Raw genomic sequence first — 22,644 nt, forward strand, 5'->3', positions numbered from 1 at the left:
CTGCCTATTTCAGCTATTTATTTTTTATCACAACTGCATCTAAAATGATAGTACCATAGAGTAACAACTATATTTTTTGCTCAAACATGAGAATTCAAGAATAGTCCAGAAGGAAGACAGGCAGTCCTTAAGAAAGAAGTATGAAATAAAAAAGTTTACCAACCTGAAGATCCTGCATGTTCAGACATGTTCCTTTCATCATCTTCAATGCAGCTTCCTCCTGAGAAGGAACACTTCTCATGATGTTGTTTCATTCAGGCAACCCAGACCTTGCATTTCTTTGTTGCACTGTTTACATTTTGCACATATGCCTGTCTTACCCACAGGTAGAGGAACTTCATTAAAATATTCCCAAACTGGGTCTCTCTTAACGGCCTGCTGCCATTATAGGTTTTCCTTTCTAGTGAGAGAATAGTATGGTAGATCTCAAATCAGTGAAGGCTACACTCAGAAAGACCTCAAGACTTCTGGCATATGCCATAGATGGTAATAGAATATCAGGGTTGGAAGGGACCTCAGGAGGTCATCTAGTCCAACCCCCTGCTCAAAGCAAGGCCAATCCCCAATTTTTGCCCCACATCCCTAAATGGCCCCCTCAAGGATGGAACTCACAACCCTGGGTTTAGCAGGCCAATGCTCAAACCACTGAGCTATCCCTCCCCCCAAATATTTATCATTTATCTCCAGACTTCTTCTCCTTTTCCAGATCTATTCTGCCCCCAACAATCTTCTGTTCATCGAACTTTTTTGAAACTTTGCACTTTTAGAGGGAGGTAAGGGTTTGACTCTGTGTACACAAATTTGCAGAGGGACAATAGGGTTGAGGTCTGTTATTTCTCACCTCTATATTTTATTTATTTATTTATAAACATTTTTGCTGTTAATGAGTATGTTATCTTTGGAGACACAAATCCACAGTTTGAGAACTTCAAAACTAAGCTTCTCTGATGGTATCTTCTAAACTGAGCACTGAATCCCATTGGGTAGCTAGAAAGATTAACCTAAATCTATATAGAAGCCCCTGGAACCCCATAAGATTGGGTCCTTAATCTGTGAACTGTTGGAACTCATTTACAAAACTTTCCTTAAACTTTACTTGAATATATTGTCTCATACTATAGAATTATAATTTATAATCCCTATTCCATTATGAGATACATTATAGCTCAAAGATATCTTAAAACTATTTTTAGATCGGTTTTTCCTCAAAAAGCATTTTATTAAAAAAAATCTGATTTTAAATTTAAAAAAATCCATTTTTTTAAACAAAAATCATTGATATTTTTATCCACCCTGGTTATGGGTATGTATTCAAGAGAGAGAAGTTGTAAAATGTATTGTTTCTAAGGAAAAGACTGATTCTCAGAGGTTATCAGAGTAGAAGACATCCACAAGACTTGGAAGTAAAGCTATCGAATAACAATTTTTTTCTATTAAGATAATTATTTTTCCTTCTAATAATACTGTAGTTCAGTAGACTATAATTTGTTGGCAGCCAGATATTTGACATGAATGCATTTTAACCTTTTAGCCAAGAACAACTAAACTTTGACCAATGAAGTACCACACTGGAGACTTGCCAAGAGTCTTAGGACTGAACCTGCATCCAAGCAGGGCAGTTAGAGCAACATAACAGAGAACTGTGCTGTCGAGTAGAACAGTTGGAGCAGCATTTCCAGTTGTGTGTTGATGGCATAATATCTCAGCGTGGCATAAATATAACTAAGATCACACATGCTGCCAACAACCATTTAGGAAGGCTGCTATGTAAATTAGGACACCTCTGTAGTAAAGATTAAAGTGGCCGCTGGTTACATTATCCCTCTTTTATTTGAATAATACTGGGCTGCTGACTGTTATGAAGTACTCCTAGTTGAATGGAATATAAAGCTTAGTTTTCAATTCACTTATAAAGAATAGAACAGAGCATATTAAAAAACAAACAATTGTTACCTTAATTAATCTTGGTAAAATTGTATCATGGGGCTGTGTGCATCCCTTGTGCTGAACTACACTGAGAGGAAAATAATTTTCTTGCTCCAGAAGACTTGCAATCTGTTAGACAGTACATTGGAGACATAATACACCAGTTGTCTAAATTATAGTCTGTTATCTAAACAAAGTGTGTTTTAATGTGCAGACTTAAACTTTATATAAATATTTAAGGAAAAATAGTTCAAAATACTTTTTTCCTTATCTGGAAAGAATTGAGTTCAGGATTTGTGTTTTTTTGTGTGGAACAGCTGGTGTTAATAATGGCTAGAACAGCATAACAAATGCAGCTGCAGATACATTTGTTGACAATGCACCCAACTATCGCAAGAGAGATACAACTTTTAATTTGGCTGTTGGCATGAGAGAAGTACCTTTCAGGTCACCTTTTCATTTCTCTGATGTTACATAATCTAAAACAGAAAATATTAACTGTATCAAACTTTGGGTGTAATTGTATGAATTTATGACTTTAGTGAATTGAGTGGGGGGTTCTACCAGTAGGGTGGGATGGGCAGGAGTTGAGTGAGAACAGAAGGGGACAGGGAGAGGCATGAGGGAGACAGGGACACAAGGGTCTAACCACTAGAGAACTCTCTTCCCTTTAGAACCTTGAGTTGAATCCAAGATTCTTGAGTCTCTAAATTCCTTTGCTGTCCAGTAAATAGCTATGAAACCTACCAGCAAAGTGTGTCTCTGTTCCTTTCTAGTGGTAGGGCCACATAGAGACTCTTCCTGTTATTACTCCTACTTTTTCTCCAGTAGCTCCAGGGGGAGAGGACTTTTCTTGGGTCTAAAGATTCCGGTCTTTCTGATGACCTCTGTGGGGGAATCGGTATGATTCCACATGATGGAATTTTTGTTTTTGAATTTTAAAGTTATTAAAGAAACTTAGGAAGTTAGATCCAAAAGAAATAAGAAATGATCATGCAATTGAAGACCACAATGCATATGTACAAAGGGAACAAATTAAGTTTGCACAGGCAACTTTGATGCAGCCATTTCCTGGCTTTTGAGTGCTAGACTTTGCAACCTTAACATTCTTTAAAATAGTTTTTTCATATAAAACGTTGAGGCAGACTGACTAACTGTAAATAGATGTGTAAATTGAAAGAAGAGCTGACATATTGTAGATTGATTCTAGGTCACAGTTTAAGCCAGTTGTAAAGCATTCTGGTTTGGCACTCTATTTCTGGCTTGGCTCCGGATCTGCTAGTACAAGTATAAAAAACATCACAATATCTGACTAGCTTACATCTGGTAGCACAGAGAGTATGGGAGAAAGAAGAAAAGAAAATGAATGTAGAGACAATTAACTATGAATAGCTTGAGGCTTTCACAGCAAGTAAATGGCTTTGGAGTACGGATGTCCAACTTGTTCAGGGGAGAGGGATGAATTATATTTTTAATTATGGTCCATCAGTCAGGACTACAAAATTAGGATTACATACTGACCTCAGTCCACAGCAAACCTCTGATGAGCCCTGTTTTGTTGGATCACTGCTGACAATGTTCTAGTTATTAAAGTTACTATTGAATATAGTATCACTCAGTGAAGCATGATTCACTATATATGCAGTTACCTGATTAAATTGCATAACTGCATGCTCAAATGAGGCATACAATTGCATGCCTAAATTATTTGAAATTTAACTATATGATAAGATAAGATAAGGGGCTTTAACTGGATGCTTTACTCACTGCTGTGTGGCACGTCCTTCTGGCTGCTCTGGGGATTAGCTCTTTCAGCCTGCTGCCCCCTTCTTGTGGTTCCTCTCTTCCTCCTCAGGAGCTGTCTTGCCTCATCTTCCTGGTTTAGCCCTCCAGCCAAGTCACAGTAGTCCTCCCCTTACAGTGTACTATCAGCATCTTCCTCACAGTCCCAGGTGGTCCTTAAATTGTCTGTCCTGGCTGGGCCACTCCCTCCATGGGTAGAATGCATGGTCCCAGACAGCCTCCAAGTTCTCTGCCCAGATCGTACCAATCACTGAGTGAGTGGCACAAAGTGAACCCAGGCCTGCCCTCTACTCAGGGTTCCCATCCAGGGCTCTGTATCCAGCAGCGAGGATCTGGACAACCACAAACCTTCCTGCCGCTCCCCCGGACTAGTTTCTACCTTGCCTATCCCAGGCTCACATTATCCATTCTTCTAGCCAAAGCCCTCTTTTTGGTTCCAAATCCCTTTCTCTCCCTCCTCCCAGAGAAAGTGACTTTCTGCTACCAGCTCCCTCACTTTATAGATGAGCTGTCTGCTCCTGCACAGGTGAGCCTCCCTTGATTAGGTCTTTCCTTTCAGCCTAAATGTCTCCCTCTCCCCCCATCCCTTTGCAGCCTAATAGGTTAATTGGCCTATCTGGCCTATGTTAACCCCTTCAGGGTGAGTGTGGAATGCACACAGGCATAAATGTTCAACATTAACTTCCCACTAAGATTGGTGAAATCTTTCCTTTCTTCTTACAAAGCTCTTGCCTTTTTTTCCCCCAGTTGTACTCGCTAAATGAATACAAACCACCTATTTCTAAGGCTAAAATGACACAGATCACTAAGGCAGCAATCAAGGCTATAAAGGTAAGGAATTGACTGTTTTTTATTTCCCTTCAGTTACTGCTATTTTTACTTCTTAAATAACCTGATAAAATGCAGAATTTGCTAATAACTTTTTTTCGTTCTGTATGTCTTCTCCAAGATATGGGCAGGTATGATAAGTAATGGGGATTTTACAGGTTTAGCTGACAGTTTTGGCTTAAAATTTTTTGTTACTGGTGGTGATATGTGAGAAAGAAAGACCTTAGCTTGACTCTTCGGGCAGGTCTACACTACGGGGCTAAATCAACCTAAGTTATGCAACTCCAGCTATGAGAATAACTTAGCTGGAGTTGACGTACCTTAGTTCAATTTACTGCGGTGTCTACACTGTGCTGGGTCGACTTACCTTATGCTTGTTGGTCCGGAGGAGTACCGGAGTTGATGGGAGAGTGATCGGTGGTGGATTTAGTGGGTCTTCACTGGACCTGCTAATTTGATCCCTGGTGGATCGATCGCTGCAGTGTCGATCCATGGTAACTGGAGACAAGCCCTTAGAGCCTAACATGAGTGTGCAGGTCTAGAAGTTAAAGATTTTTTTTCTATTTTTTTAACTGTAAATTTGCTCTGGAATGAGTGAAATACAATAAAGATCAAAACCCACAAAGCCATCTTTATATTTTCAGAATAGAAGCCTAGGTGCTGCACCAACTGGCTTGAAGTAGTTTCCATTATATAAAAAGTTTACAGTTTAGTTCAATGGATCTCAGCACCTCCACTATATAAATTGTTCCAGCACCCCTGAATAGAAGTGCACTTTAAGGTTGTGTAATAGTCACAATTATACCCTCTCTTTTTATGGTCATAGAACTCTAAAATACTTTGTGGTGTGGCACAGTATTCAGCATTTGTGGGGTTTTATTTTTCATGTTCATTGAATTCAAATTATAGAACTGTTAGTATATGAATAAGATTTTACATTCCTAAATGAAAAAAAAATTAGAAAACAGCGTTGAAAAATGGAGGAAAAGACGCAGGTTATGCAGTTGAAAGAATGGAAAATAGGAGAAAAAAATATATGAGAGAGTATAAAAGCAAGGGAGACATTAAGCCTTGGAACCTAAATTTTTACTCTGAGTATTCTGAGGTGTTTTGGTGTCAGGGAAATTACTGGCACCTGAACTAGGGAGTTAGGCAATCAGAGGGAGGTAGTGGCATGACAGCAGGGGAATGGAACGAACAGGTGGAGATTGAGGAATAAGTAAGAGCGCTATATAAAGTATGGTTTGCAGTGTACCAGAATTGCTGCAAAATTTGATCAAACAGCAGTTTGTGTGATGCACCACATAATAGCTGCTGAACTAAGTGGTTAGTAATAATAATACTTGAGGGACCTGGTGGGTTAGGTAGCATCTTTTTTTGGACCAACTTGTATTGGTGAGAGAGAGAAGCTTTCCAGCTTACACAGAGCTCTTCTTCAGGTCTGGGAAATATGTCTTTTCTCTGAGTGCATTTCCTACACCTGAAGAAGAGAACATAATTAATGCCAAATGATATAATAAAAAGTAATGTTATAGTTAAAAAACAACAACACAACAATAGCAACCCACTGTTGGTGTTTGTGTTATACCACATGGAAATCCATATTTTGTAATGGACTTAGAACTCTCTTATAACTCTAAGTATGAGCAGAGGGGGAATCTCTGTCACACACTGAGCATTACAGAGTTCTTGGTTGCTCCGGGCTGCAGAGCTGCCTGTGTACGAAAGTCAGGAGGCAGCCATAAATTAGAGAAGCTGCCACCTTTGCCGCCCCCCCGCCCCCCCGAGCGGTGCATTCTGGATTGCAACCCCTGGAGGTGTAACACAGAAACTCACCATGTGTTTCCGAATTTGCAATGTGATTTGGATAGATATGTTCACTGGTATAGGATGTTCCAACAAGTGCAATGAACTAGGGCAGCTTTTTCTGAATAACTTATTTTGAAGAAAATGGAGACTTGATAAGATCCTCGTTTACTCGTTTTCTCTTTTAGATTGGGAAATGCAAATTTTAAAGTGTTGGTAAAATATAGATCAATGGCATGATATTAGTATGTTGAATTATATGCAATAGGTCTAACTTTTCCTTTAGCTCCTTAAAACAAAATAACAGTAGCTTTTCAGGAATTTTGCCTTTCTCCTACTTCTGTAGCAATAAACATTTACGGTAGAAATTAAAGTCAAGTTGACAGAACTGTACGTTCAAATAATATTGGAGGTCAGATATGTATAAGCATTTTTGTTGGTTCCCTACTCTAAAAACATCTCTTATTTTTTAGTTCTACAAACACGTTGTACAGAGTGTTGAGAAATTCATTCAAAAGGTAGGTAACTTGAGCATATTGTATTAACATACAGATATAAACCAGGACTTAATATTCTACTATTTGAAATATAAATGAGAAGAGATTTTTTTGTCGTGTGTGAGTATATATACAGATAAATATTTTGTGTGCATATAAAATTATAAAATTCAGTGGAATATCAGTCATGCAAAAATTCTGCATAAATAAGATAGTTCTCTTGATTGGAAAATAAGTTGGTGGTATATGTAAGATGAAATTGTTTCCTGAATGAGTACAGAGATAAGGTTATTAAAGTATTACTATTCTTTTTTAGATCAGTTATCTTCAGAATTGGGATTAATTTTGTTTGTGTGTTCATGTAGAGTTAAAGGGATGCTGTCAACTTGAAAATTAGTCAGTTTAAACAAAGAAGAGTTTCATGTATTACAGCTTTCCTTGATTTCCTGCTAATATTTTCCATAGATTATAAAGTTTAGAAGGGGACAACTGTCATCATCTAGTTTGGCTTGTATAACACAGGCCATAGAACTTCACTCAGTGATTCCTGCGTTGAACTCAGTAATTTATGTTTGAACTGGAGCTTTTAGAAAGACATACAATATTGATTTAAAGATTCCAAGTGCTGGAGAATTTACTACATCAGTTGGTAAACTTTTCCAATGGTTAATTACCCTACTGTTAAAAATTTTCATCTTAGTCCCAGGTTGAATTTTTCTGTATTCAGGTTTCTCTTGTTGGATCATCTTGTTATGCCTTTGTCTAAATCATGAGAACTTCGTAGTATAAGATATCTTCTGCCTGATAGATATGCATTGTGATCAAATTACCTCTTAACCTTCTCTAATAAGTATATTAAGCTCATAAAGTCTCTCATTATAAGGCATGTTTTCCAGAGCACAAGTCGTTCTTGTGGACTATACTAAATTTAACAACGGTACTCTGTGTAGTATTAGAGCAGGGGGAGGCAACCTATGGCACGCTTGCCAAAGGTGACACGCGAGCTGATTTTCAGTGGCACTCCCACTGCCCGGGTCCTGACCACCGGTCCGGTGGGCTCTGCATTTTAATTTAATTTTAAATGAAGCTTCTTAAACATTTTAAAAACCTTATTTACTTTACATACAACAATAATTTAGTTATCTATTAAAGACTTATAGAAAGAGACCTTCTAAAAATGTTAAAATGTATTACTGGCACACGAAACCTTAAATTAGAGTGAATAAATAAAGACTCGGCACACCGCTTCTGAAAGATTGCAGACCCCTGTATTAGAGCATCATGTGTGGAGTTAGTGTGGTATAGCTATTGGGCTTTAAATTCAAAGTCCACCTCATACTGCACTCATGTCCTCATGTAGACACTCCCTTAGATGCATAAGACCTTACATTGGCTGTGTTAAAATGTTTATTTTTTCATTACGTTCAGTTTACAAAGCAATCCATTTCTCTCCTTATATCAGTGACATGTCCTTGTCATTCCTTACAACCCTACCTTATATGCCATTTGCAGACTTTATCAGTGCTGATTTAATATTTTCTTCCAGATCATTAGCAGGTTATTGAATAACGTTGCACTGAGAACCACCACTGCCAGGATTACAATTGAAATAACTCCCTTGATGATTCCCCATTAACAATTGCATTTTGAGCTCCATCTCTGTTTTTATTTAATTTCGTATGTGCCATATTGATTTTGCATAGTACTAAATTTTAAATCAGAATATTATGCACTACTAAGTCATACATCTTATAGAAGTTTAAAGCATATCACATCAGCAGTTACCAGATGTGTAATCTTATCAACAAATTATATTAAATTAATTTGAGGAGACTTATTTTGATTAAAGTCATCAGCCATTCCATTATTTTGCCTGAAATCCATGTCAGGCTAATTGTCCTATATTACCCAGGAGATTCAGTTTACCTTTATTTAAATACTGGCACAGCTTTGGCTTTCTTCCAGTTCTTTGACTCTTCTCTACTTTTCCAAGATTTAATAAAAATGTACTCAAATGTTCCAAAAGGTGCTCAGCCAACTCTTTTAAAATTCTTGGCTACAAGTTACCCAGACCTGATAACTTAAAAAAAAAAATGTTTTTTTTTTTTTTAAATGGATGCTTTTTAGCATCCTCCTTAGTTACTGTTTGAAAAGAGACTCTCTTGTCATTGTATGACATGAATTATTATTAGTAGTAATTTATTTATGGCAGTAGCCGCTATATGCCAGGTACTTTCCAAGTATAAGGGTGGTCTCTTCTCCAGGGAACTCAGAGTCTAATGCATGTAATAGATACACTGTCCAGCTTTATTTCAGATACATAAATATTTATTGAACACTTCTGCCTCTACTGCATCATTATTAAAAATGTTACAGTCTTCATCTAATAATGGTCATATACCATTTCTAGGACTCCTTTTGTTCCTGATATATTTAAAAATTCCTTCTTATTGTCCTTAACCCTATTAGTCATAGGTATTTTTTGGATACCTTAGTTTCCTTTACTAATTGCTTGCATTTCTTAATTTCTAATTCGCTGTTATGAGTTAAATTTATTTTAGGGGTTTGCAGCAATAATTTCATTCAGTTAAAATGTTTACTTTCTTGTTCATTTATAAAAGAGGTGGAGTTGGCTTTAAACATGGTGTTGTTCAGTGTGTCTGTTAACATACGGATTAGAAACAGGACCAGAAGGCGAGAAGCAACAGAGACTGGGATTGAGTGTGGGCAACAGGAGTTAAGGCTTATTCTACTCAAATCCTGAACAACTGATATACAGCCTCAGACGGGTAAACATAATACACCAATGTGCACACATGTCAATTTCAAATCTGTAATTCTTATAAAGTAATTAATTAAAAAAACTGATGAAAGTTTTCATAAACGTTATAGAAAAACCTCTCATAGCCATAGTTAACAGTGTGACACTAAATGTCACTTGAATACACACAGTATTATAAAACCACAAACAGAACTATGCATAGTATAATTTATGAAAGCGATACTAACCTTGTATCAAGTGCAGAAACATGTACTTATTGGTAAACGTAGTTGGAAGTTAAGGATGCCTGATGATAGTTCAGGATAAGGATGGAAATGTGTGGGATCTAGGTAGTGGAAGAGAGGTATTTGAGGTGAGAAGCGGGAATTAATGGATGTAGTGTACATTGGATGTTTGGATGACTTGTATCTTATTTCCTTGCTTTTTATGATTTGCATTGGTGATAGGTACACCTATTTATTCACCTGAATGCTAAGCTAATGATATTTTAATGGGAATATTTTGAAATACACATGGTGCTTCTTTGAATGATAGCACATGTGCATTCCATTTCAGTTGTGCGCACACGCCCAGTGAACTGTTGCTGGAGAATTTTACCTCAGCGGTACCCATCAAGGCAGTGTATGTGTTCTCTGCTGCCTCATGCTGCTGTGCGATGGTGTATAGGGCAGAGCCTCCCCTTCGACCCTTTCTCTGTTTCTTCTTACCGCCCACAATGGTTGTTGGAACATTCTTCCTTGCTTCTGCAAGTTCTTCTTTGAATAGATGCAGATGTGTATTCCAATTAGGTGTGTGCACACTGGAGCTGGAAATTTTGCCAAGCAGTGCACGTAGAGAGGCAGCACTCCCCCCTCGTGGCTGTGGCTCCTCTGCTGGCTATGTGAGGCAGCGCCACCCAAATCCCTCTCAGTTCCATCTTTTTGCCCATGGCTGGAGTCAGAGATCTGTGTGGTTGTCACCTCACAAATAGTCTTAGTCTAGTTCTTGTTGTATGTAGTTAGTAGTTAATGTTAGTTGTAGGGCTGTCAAGCTATTAAAAAAATTAATCGCGCAATTAATCGCACTGTTAAACAATACTAGAATACCATTTATTTAAATATTTTTGGATGTTTTCTACTTTTTCAAATATATTGATTTCAGTTATAACAGAGTACAAAGTGTACAGTACTCACTGTATATTTATTTTTTATTACAAATATTTGCACTGTAAAAAACAATGAAATAGTATTTTTCAATTCACCTAATACATACTGTAGTGCAATTCTTTATTATGAAAGTTGAACTTACAAATGTAGAATTATGTACCAAAAAAAACTGCATTCAAAAATAAAACAATGTAAAACTTTAGAGCCTACAAGTGCACTCAGTCCTACTTCTTGTTCAGATAGTTGCTCAGGCAAACAAGTTTGTTTACATTTGCAGGAGATAATGCTGCCTGCTTCTTGTTTACAGTGTCACCTGCAAGCGAGAACAGGCATTTGCATGCCATTGTTGTAGCTGGGGTCGCAAGATATTTACGTGCGAGATGCGCTAAAGATTCATATGTCCCTTCATGCTTCAACCACCATTCCAGAGGACATGCATCCATGCTGATGATGGATTCTGCTTGATAACAATCCAAAGTAGTGTGGTTCATGATGCATGTTCATTTTTGTCATCTGAGTCAGATGCCACCAACAGAAGTTGATTTTCTTTTTTGGTGGCTCGGGTTCTATAGTTTCTGTGTCAGAGTGTTGCTCTTTTAAGACTTCTGAAAGCATTCTCCACACCCTGTCCCTCTCAGATTTTGGAGGGCACCTCAGATTCTTAAACCTTGGGCCTAATGTTGCGACTATCTTTAGAAATATGATATTGGAACCTTCTTTGTGTTTTGTCATATCTGCAGTGAAAGTGTTCTTAAATCAAACAATATATGTGAGGTTGTCATTTGAGACTACCATAACACAAAATATATGGCAGAATGCAGGTAAAACCATGGAGCAGGAGACATACAATTCTTTTCCAAGGAGTTCAGTCACAAATTTAATTAACGCAATTTTTTTAATGAACATTATCAGCATGGAAGCATGTCCTCTGGAATGCTGGTTGAAGCATGAAGCGGCATACGAATGTTGAGCATATCTGGCACGTAAATACCTTGCAACGCCAGCTACAAAAGTGCCATGCAAATGTCTGTTCTCACTTTCAGGTGACATTGTAAATAAGCAGGCAGCATTATCTTCCATAAATGTAAACAAACTTGTTTCTCTTACTGATTGGCTGCACAAGAAGTAGGACAGAATGAAGTAGTAGGCTCTAAAGTTTTACATTTTGTTTTTGAGTGCAGTTATGTAACAACAACAAAAATCAACATTTTTATGTTGCACTTTTAGATAAAGAGATTACACAACAGTGCTAATATGAGGTGAATTGAAAAATACTGTTTCTTTTGTTATATTTACAGTGCAAATATTTGGAATCAAAAGTAATATAAAGTGAGCACTGTACACTTTGTATTCTGTGTTGTAATTGAAATCAATAAATTTGAAAATGTAGAAAAACATCCAAAATATTTAATAAATTTCAGTTGGTATTCTGTTTAACAATGCGATTAAAACTGCGATTAATAGTGATTAATTTTTTTGAATTAATTGCATGGGTTAATTGTGATTAATCGACAGCCCTAGTTAGTTGTAGTGGTCTGTTCCCCTGGTGGTGCCCTCACTGGGGTTTAAACATTGTCCTCTGTGCGGAGAAGCAATCCCTATACGCTGTACCTTCTTTGTCATAGCAAGAGCCACCTCAAAAAGCATTGTTCAATCTGCAGATTGCTCAAGAAAAGAACACTGGTGGTTTAGGACCTTCGCCTTAAGCAGCACCTGCTTGAACAGTCCATGTGGCCTGGTCTGGTACTGAGGCCCTCATCATGTCGAAGATCACGCTTGGGCTCTCTCAGGAGTCGTGTCACTCCTCCCCTTCTCTTCAGCTGGTTCTACTGATGTATGAGAAGGAAGAACCAGAACCAGTTCGGACAGGAGCTTCCTCATCATCCCCAGACCACCACCAATAGAAGGAGTTGTTGCAGGGGGTTGCTGTTGATTTATAAATCTTGCTAGAGGAGGTCCAGGACCCTTAGCATCAACTCCTGGGCATTTTACAACCACAGGGACTGGTCAGCGTGGCCCTCCCAATCACCTAGGCCATATTAGAACTAGTCAGAGCAGTTTGTGTCCCTACACCAAAAAGAGCCAACAGATGCTATTTTGTGCTGGCCAAGGGTGTGGACTTCTTGTTTTCCCATCCTGCCCCCAATTAGTTAGTGGTACAAGTGGCTATGGAGAGAGCTTGGTCACACTACCAAAAATTTACTGCAGCAGTTAAAGAATCAGGGAGAATAGACCTCATGGGTAGGAAGGTTTTCTCCTCTGCAGACCTCAAATTTCATATTGCTAATTACCAGGCCTTTATTTTAACCATTTTAACATCTGTGCTAGGCTTGTGACATTTAAAGATAAGCTACCTATGGAAGACTCAGTCCAGTTCCAGTCCTCTCTAGATGAGGGGAGTTTGGTAGCAAAGGTGGCTCTCCAGGCTGCGGTAGATACCGCAGATACAGCATCCAGATCTTTAGCCACAGGACTGGACATGCGAAGGAGCTTGTGGCTTCAATCATTGGGCTTCCCTAGAAAGGTTCAAAATACTATCCAAGACCTCCCCTTCAATGAGTCCAGCCTTTTTAATGAAAAGACAGACACGTCTCTCTGTTCTCTAAAGGACTCAAGATCCACCCTGCAATCCCTGGGAATTTACACTTCAGCCCCGTTCCCATTCATGCTTCTTTTCTTAAGAGTGAACATGCCAAGTTTTTTTAACTGTTCTTCATAGGTCGGGTTTTCTAAACCTTTAATCATTTTTGTTGCGCTTCTCTGGATATACCCACATATTTCCTAAAGTGTAGTGCTAAATTTGGACACAGCACTCCAGCTGATACCTCACTTGTATAGAGTAGAGCAGGACAATTACCTCCTGACTCTTTGGACTTGTCTACACTTAAAATGCTGCAGCGGCACTGCTTCAGTGAAGACACTACCTATGCTAATGGGAGTGCTTTTTATGTCAGCATAGGTAATCCACCTCCCCAGGAGGCAGTAGCTAGGTCGGTAGGAGAATTCTCCCGTTGACTTATCACTTTCTACACCAGGGTTAGGTCAGTTTAATTGCATTATTCAGGGGTGTGGATTTTTCAGGTCCCCGAGCAACATAGTTATACCGATCTAATTTTCTAGTGTAGACGAGCCCTTATATACAACACTCCTGTGACTACATTCCAGAATGACTCATCCTTTTTTGCAACTGCATCACATTATTGACCCATTCAATTTGTGATCCTCTATAACCCGCCAGATCCTTTTTAGCAGTGCTGCCACTTAGCTAGTTATCCCCCATGTTGTAGTTATGCATTTAATTTTTACTTCCTAAGTATAGTCCTTTGCTTGTCTTTACTGAATTTCGTCTTGTTGATTTCAGTCCAGTTCTCTTAGTTTATGAAGGTCATTGTGAATTCTAATCCTGTCCTCCGAAGTGCTTGCAACCCCTCCCAGCTTGCTGTCATCCGCAGGCTTTATAATCTTACTCTCCACTCCATTATCCAAGTCATTAATGAAAATATTGAATACTGGACCCAGGACTGACCCCAGCGGGATTCCACTACATATATCCTCCCAATTTGAAAGCAAACCATTCATAGATTGATAACTACTATTTCAGTTCAGTCTTTAACCAGTTGTGCACCCATCTTGTAGTAATTTCATCTAGATCATGTTTTCCTACTTTGCTTGTGAGAATGTTATGTGGGACTATGTCAAAAGCCTTACTAAAATCAAGATATATCACTTCTGCTTCCTCCCCTATCCACTAGGCTAGTAACCCTGTCAGAGAAGGAAATTAGGTTGGTTTGGCATGATTTGTTCTTGACCAATACATGCTGATTATTCATTGTAACCCTATTATCCTCTAGGTGTTTACAAATTAATTGTTTTTAATGATTTGTTCCAGTATCTTTTCAGGTGTTGAAGTTAGGCTGATTGGTTTATAATTCCCTGGGTCCTCTCTGTTCCCCTTTCAAAAGACAGGTACTGTGATTGTCCCTTTTCCAATTTTCTGGGACCTCACCAGCGCTTCTTGAGTTCTCAAAGATAATTGCTCACGGTTCTGAGATGACTTCAACTAGTCTCTTAAGTACCCTCGGATGAATTTTACTCACTTAAATACATCTAACTTACCAAAATATTCTTTAATCTGTTCTTTCCATGTTTTGGCTTGTGGTCCTTCCCCCTTGTTAATTAATTGTGTTGAGTATCTGGTTACTATTAATGTTTTTTAGTGAAGATTGAAGAAAAACAGGCATTAAACATCTCAGCCTTCTTGATGTCATCAGTTTAGTGCTCTTTCCCCACTAACTATACCTACACTTTCCTCCTTCTTTATCATACTCCTAACATACTTATAGAACCTGTTCTTATTGCCTTTTATGTCCCTTGCTAAGTGTAACTCATTTCATGCCTTAGCTTTTCTGATTTTGTCCCTACATGCTTGTGCGTGCTGTTCTTTTATACTCCTCCTTAGCAATTCGTCCATGTTTCTGTTTTTCGTAGGATTCCATTTTGTTTTTCAGGTCACTAAGAGCTCATGATGAAGCCATGTTGACTTATTACTCTTTCTATCTTTCCGTCGCATTGGGATAATTTGCAGTATTGCCTTTAATATTGTCTCCTTGAGAAACTGCCAGCTCTCCTGAACTCCTTTATCCCTTAGATAATTAGTACAAGTGAGAAACCAGGTAAGAGATAATGCTGAAAGACTTAGCGCTGACACTGGGCAGCATATTAGACACATGAGTTTACAATGTGCTATACATATGTTTATGGACTGCATGAGCCAAGAAGGTAACCACACCTATCCATACAGCTTCTGTGCAAACACTCCTGAAATATTGCTTATGGCATCATGTTGCTGACAGTTTAGAGGGATTCCAGAGAAGAACTACAAAAGTGATAGGCTGCAGGGGTTGAGATTTAAGGAAAGATTAGAAAATCTAAATACATAGAGCTGGTTTAAGCAATGACTGAAGAACAAAACAAAGATGTTGGTATTCAAGATAAGTATTCAAGGTTGTAAACACCAAGGAGAGGAAGGAATTAATTATATGATGTTATATACTGGGTTACAAATGGGAGAAAACAAATGGAAAAATTAAGGTGAATATCCAGAAAAACGTCTTGATAATGAGTACTATTAGGTTGTGGACCACTTTTCCTGGGGAAATAGTGGGATCAGCAATAACTTGGGACTTTTAAAACTGGACTGTTCAAATTGCTAGGAAATATAGAGATACAGACTAGAAGATGTTTTCTGTCTCTTATTTCTGTGACTCTAATGATAGGAAAGTTGCACTATTGTGTTTAAGATTCTAATTGCAACCAATACAAAATATAATTGAGAATATTTTATGAACTGTCTTAGGTTTCATTTATTTCTTAGGCTTGGTCTGTGCACATAGTTGCACAAGTTTAAAGTTGTGTGTTTAAACTGATTTAGCTAAACAAGCATAAATGCCTGTGAGACTCTCTTAAATCAAGTTAAAACCTGTTTTTAGGTTGGATCAGTAAATGTACAGATGCAAGATGTACTGATATAAGAGTGGCTGCACAAAGGTTTGCACCAGTTTAACTAAATCTGTCTTTAAACTGATTTTAGTTACAGTGGTTCAGCTTTGTGCATTCACAAGACCTTGGGAGTAATTTCTCCTGTGTAAAGTTTCCTTTGTAACTAGGATTGTATTTTATGCATTAGTGATCTTATAGGTACTACACCATTTGTATATAATATAAGTTTCAAATTTTCCCAGAGTTTTAAAATGTTTACAATTGGTGTCATCTCAAGTAAATAAGCGTATGAGTGTTTAGAGACAGAAATAGTTAATAATTTGCTATTTCGGATGAAGGTTTGTCATATTGCTTACAGGGACTTCCAGTGAGCCAGTGTTTTGAGTGAGCGATTGATAAAAAGAAAAAAATATAGAGAAGCTTACTAACACCCAGCTCCCTTTGTTGACATTCTTTCTTTCTCCCTGGTCATTAGTGCAGTGCTTTTTATTTGACCAAGGTACAGGAGCATTACATTTCTAAACTTGTTTTAGTTTGATTATAAGTCCAGTTTTTTTGGAATGATGTGAAATTTGATATTCATCATGCTGCATATAAGTACTATGAGCTGAAAATTTGAACAAGGCTATAATAATTGAGATGGCTTCACATTTATCATGTATATATACAGTGCAGACTTAGATATAAAATACCTTTTTAAAAAATAGTATATGTATTTAAAGTCTAATTGTTATGAGATTGATATCCATAGAACTTTGACTAATTAAAAATTATTGTGCACCATCACAAGCATTTACTTGTACTGGTAAGTCAATTTATAAAATGTAAGGAGTGGAAAAATCTAGTCATTTGAGATTTTGTTGATATTTTCTGTCCTTGGGCTCTTAACTGTGTGATTTTTGTTCTTTTTCAATTATACATTATTTTTAAACTATCTTCTTTGTGTAGTGCAAACCAGAATACAAGGTGCCTGGTCTCTATGTCATTGACTCTATTGTGCGACAGTCCCGGCATCAGTTTGGGCAAGAGAAGGATGTGTTTGCTCCTAGATTCAGCAATAATATCATCAGCACTTTCCAGAATTTATACCGTTGTCCTGGGGATGACAAGGTATGTCTTGTTTCTTCTAAAGCTAACACAATTATTAGAATTTCATTTTTTCAAAGAAAATTAAAAAGGTTTGACGACATTAGTGTTTTATTTTAACAGACCTAATTGTAACCCGTATAACTCTTCTTAAGGAAAATTTTAAAAAAATCTGAAAGTATATGTAGTCTGAGGGAGAGCGGTCTCCAATTAGATCCAGGGGCACTTCTACCTAAGGTGCTTGTGAAGAGAGACAATTGGTTGAAATGAGGTGTCTATATGAGAAGAGAGAGCAAGATCTATGTAGAAGTGTACTGCAAAGGAATGTCGCCCCCCGCCTATTGTGAGGACAGTAGATGGGAAGTTTCTACAAGGTGTATCGGAGGAGGTGATTGGATATGTATTCTCAGGATGGGCCAACACATTTTGGTTCAGAATTGGAAGAGAGAGCAGCAGCAATGCAGAACACTTTCCAAATGATGGTATCCAGTATGAAAAAATTGTATTGGTAAAATTAGTATAGTCTTGAATTGTGAATTATATGAAATACCTTGGAAAGAAAGTACAACTTTTATTTGTGGCTAAATCCTTATGCCGATTTTATGTTTGGCAGAGCTGACGGGGAGATGGTAAAGTTGTTTTAAGCTACCTTTCCACTCCTTTGATTGTGAGGATAGCCAGGGACTGAACAGTTCTAACTTTCACTATATGGAACAGTTCTTTTGGGGCCTTTCCAGCGAGCCAGGGTCACTGCCAGAACGTCCCTACGCAGGTGGAAGGTAGGGAAGACTAACAGGAGGCACAGCCAGCTCTACCCCAGAAAAGGAATCTTCCACTCTTATGTAGGTGTTGATTAAAAATACACTTTTTGTGTATGCTCAATAGAATGTTGACAAATCAAAAGCAGTTTTCCCGGGAACACACAAAAGCATTCAAGGAAGGCTATTTCTGTACCATATTCAACTTTCTATCTCCTGAAATTTCTGTGCTAGAGTTGTTCATTAGAAGGCTGTGAGAACATGGTTTTATAACATGGAAAATGACTCTTTTCTCCTCTTTCCTTGCTCCCAACTCCAAGTCACTTTGTTTTTTAAAAATTGCTAAATGTAGTTTTGTTCAAACTTTCAAAAATAAATCACCTTTGGGCAGAGTTAAAACACAGAAGATTTCAGCATGATAATTGAAGGTTTTGGAGAGCTAAGAGCAACTCAAAACAGGTTTAGGATGGAAGCACCTTTTGTAAGCTTAAGTTGATTTAAAATGAGCTAGTTAAATTGACATCACAATTCTCTTTATGAAATTGCTGAGACTATTTTCACAGTTTCTTGCAGAGTGTTAAAGGAAACTGACATCTAAGTCCAAAGTTCATCTATATTATTGCAATACTGTCTAATTATTGTAATTCGGTGTGAAAGCTCTTCCAGATTAATACTTTAAAATACACTACTTCATCGACAAAATTACATTTTAAAAATAGCCTCTAGCATGACTTACACACACAGTTTTGGGCTCCTTCTGCTGTCTCAGCAGCAGTAGGTAACTGTAATTATTCTGAGTTGTGCACATTTCAGTGGACAAAAATGATGCTGGTGCTCAGAGGTAGGTACATGTGAGCCATGTTTAATATGTGCTTGTATTAAAATGATAGGAGGGGAGGAAAGATTTCTTGTTTTTAAGTGTCAGTAACTCTTAAATTATTCCCTTAAGATTATTTTCTAGTGTTATCCCCCAAGAATAATAGTACAGAATTTGGAGAAGCCAAACTAATACTTTTCTAGTATGCTTCCAAATATGCAAGACTTTCTACCTTCATAAATTGACAGTATCATACATGATAGTCATCATATAGTTTTCTAGCTTTAATCCTTTTGTTGTCCTATTTTTCCTTTAGAGTAAAATTGTTAGAGTGCTAAATTTGTGGCAGAAGAATAATGTATTCAAGAGTGAAATTATTCAGCCTCTCCTGGATATGGCAGCAGGAATTCCTCCTCCAGTTGTGACTCCAGTTTTGCCCAGTACAACAGCTGCTATGAGCAACAATACACCAGGTAAAGGAAAATGGGATATAAGTCTCTCAGTGAATTAGAAAGCTTGCTTCAACATTTGGAACAGAATTTTCTATTCGGCTATCAACATTTGCCAACTTGACATGCTTGAAATTGGACCAAAATTTTCACTAGCCTTCAGGAAAGTATTAAAGCTAAATTGAATGGTTTGAAAGATGAAAGTTGATCTACTAATAACTAACCAGCATGTAGGTCAGGGAAGTACCATAAATAGAAAGTGGTCATGCCAGTTACATTTACTTCCCAAATACACATGCTTTCTTTAATTGTAATATGCAGTTTGTCCAAGGGTGCATTGGTTTAAATCAGAGAAATTTAAATTACTGATTTTAGTCGTGATTTAAATAATCAATTTCAATCTTGTTTTGCATTTGTACTTCTAAGTTATTTTCCTAGAGAAGAGTAGATTCTCATTAAAATGTTGAATTGCAATATAATATAGACCAGGGATCGGTAACCTTTGGCACATGGCCCTCCAGGGACAGTTTGTTTACCTGCATATTTGCAGGTTCAGCTGATTGCAGCTCCCAGTGGCCGCGGTTCGCCGTCCCAGGCCAATGGGGGCTGCGCGAAGCAGCGCGGGCCGAGGGATGTTTCTGTTCATAGATTGGAAGAGGAAAGCAAGCTTTCCTGTTTTTTCAGCTACCATTCAGTTTCTTAACTTTGAATGAACTAGTCATTGAACTGAACTAGTTGAATAAACTGAAATGAAGAAAATATTCTCTCTCCACCTGCAAAAGAGGCTTCTGCTGTCAAAATTTGGTTTAGCACTTCTTCAAACTCTAGTTGCAGGTACTTAGCCAGGGACTTCCACTTCAGTATTTGACTTTCTTAAAAACTTTGGCAACAAACATGTACTGTTTAGTATTAATTTTGATTTAAATCATTGTAATAGATTATTGTAAATTTAGGTTTTATCACGTTGTCATTTCAAATTTAATTTTAAATAGGTTTATTGAAAAAATCTATTAAAATTTAAGAAATCCAATTTAAATTAAAAAAAAATACATTTTTTTCCTAACAAACTTCCATTTTTTTTATCCACCCTGTTTTATCCAATAAAAAAGGGTTTTATGGTTGCAAATGCAAATGATGGGTCAGTGAACAATCATGGGGGGGGACCTTGTTAAATATTGGTGCCATAAGTGTGTGAGAATCTCTTATCGAGGACCATTGTCTTGCATTTACTTCAAGCAAAATTTGTATTTCTATTTGCTGTACATATGATCATACTTAACTGATAATCTAAGGACTTGCCCTGACATTGCCTATTGTCAGGGAGTTTGATTTCTTCTGTTTGTGTAGACTTAATCAGATTAATATACATGAAATAATTTAAACGTGCACTATTTATGTAGAAAATCCAAAATATAAACTTGTTTATACACATGAAACGGTTGTATTTTTCATTTGTGTGTGTATGTATATAGTTTATCATGTGAACTAGGTAAGCACTTTGCTTGAGCTTCATGTCTCTTGTGTGCATTTTTTTATATTTGTACTCTTTTTACTGTATTAAACTGCTGGTATCATCACTTTTTTACCATACTAACACTTTTTGAAATCTGATGTGAATTATTTTCTAAGACATTATTGCAGTAGTTTGGATTTGGCATTGTTCAGCACTTGCCTTCACTTCTGAGTTACAGAAAGGAGGGGATGTTGCTCTGACATCTGGAGCAGCATTCATCAGACCTACAGCATGGAACTAATCAGCAAAATCCCAGCCTGGGAGCTCTTTTGACTCAGAAATATTCATCTCCAAAGGAATTTGGATGGGAGAAAGACAAAACAGAGGAGACTATCACCCCTGAATCTGACAGCTGTGGGTGGAAATTTATAAGTAAAGTAGACAGGCCCAGCCTGGTGATGAGCTGGGAGAGTGCAGCAAGGTTGCAGGTTATTGGACATCTTTATTATAGTTACCTGTGGAGCAAGTGTATCTCTTCCCTGAAGTTTTATCTTGTAGCAGGCCAGGAGCTAACATCTATCCAAAGCTAGAGTTGTTCACCTGTTTCCTCTTCTAGCATTTGTTCTACAGTAATTCCTCACTTAAAGTCGTACCGGTTAACGTTGTTATGTTGCTGCTCAATTAGAGAACGTGCTCGTTTAAAGTTGTGGAATGCTCCCTTATAACGTTGTTTGGCAGCTGCCTGCTTTCGTCCACTGCTTGCAGAAAGAGCAGCTGGTGGGGGCTTGGAACCAGCGTGGACTGGCAGCCCCACTGTCAGCTCCCCTAAGTTCCCTGTGCGGCAGCTGCCCAGCAGGCTATCAATTGCTAGGCAGTTCAGCTGTCCCTCCCCCCACTGCCGTGTGCTGCTCCTGCCCTCTGCCTTGGAGCTGATCCCGGGAGCCTCCTGCTTGCTGTGTGGGGGGAGGGGGAGAGGGGTGTTAATGTCTCAGGGTGTCCCCCTCCCATCGCTCCTGACCCTTTACCCCATCTCCATAGAGCTGCGGGGGCGGGGGAACATAACAGGGCTCAGGATGGAGGGAGCTTGCTGGCAGCAGCTGCTGTCTCAACTTGCTGATTAACTTAAAAAGGCAGTGTACTTAGAGTGGGGTCAGTGTACTTAAAGGGGCAATGCGCGTCTCTTTCACACACACGATGTGTGTCTCTGTCTCTGTCTCTCTCTGCCATGCCGTCTCTCCTCCCTCCATTCCTGCTACCTTGTAGAGTGTGAGAGTGCATTAACAACAATGTGTTAACCCTTGAGGGCTCAGCGGAGTGCTAGTTCATCATTTAGCAGTAAGGCATTCCCTGGGAAATATCCCACCCTCTTCCACCCTCTGACTTCACCATCTCAACCAAGCTTCACAATCATCATTGCTGTGTACAGTATTAAATTGTTTGTTTAAAACTTCTACTGTGTATGTGTGTGTGCATGTGTGTATATATTCTTTTGTCTGGCGAAAAAAATTTCCCTGGAACTTAACCCCCCCATTTACATTAATTCTTATGGGGAAATTGGATTCGCTTAACATCGTTTCGCTTAAAGTAGCATTTTTTCAGGACCATAACTGCAACGTTAAGCGAGGAGTTACTGTATTTTTATGAATATTTTAAATATTTTTAAGCTTATCTACAATGAAGATTACTGAGTCTTTTGGGTAGCTGAATACTTGCCCAAGTGTGAAACCTACCTCTTTCGTGATGTCACAGATCACTATCTTATGATATTGGTTTGGCCAATAGTGACGTGTGATTT

At 38.1% G+C, this 22,644-nt stretch overlaps 1 protein-coding gene across 3 annotated transcripts in view; it reads left to right on the forward strand.

The window, feature by feature from the left end:
* Nucleotides 1-22,644, forward strand: part of SCAF8 (SR-related CTD associated factor 8) — a 135,451-nt gene that overhangs the window by 19,027 nt on the left and 93,780 nt on the right. For all 3 annotated transcript variants that reach the window (XM_074948654.1, XM_074948656.1, XM_074948655.1), the window contains exons 2-5: nt 4,477-4,560; nt 6,837-6,881; nt 17,235-17,396; nt 19,264-19,420. In XM_074948654.1, coding sequence (XP_074804755.1) covers nt 4,477-4,560; nt 6,837-6,881; nt 17,235-17,396; nt 19,264-19,420 — 448 coding nt within the window. The remainder of the gene's footprint in view (nt 1-4,476; nt 4,561-6,836; nt 6,882-17,234; nt 17,397-19,263; nt 19,421-22,644) is intronic.

This window comes from Natator depressus, chromosome 3 (assembly GCF_965152275.1).
Source record: "Natator depressus isolate rNatDep1 chromosome 3, rNatDep2.hap1, whole genome shotgun sequence".
NCBI lineage: Eukaryota > Metazoa > Chordata > Testudines > Cheloniidae > Natator > Natator depressus.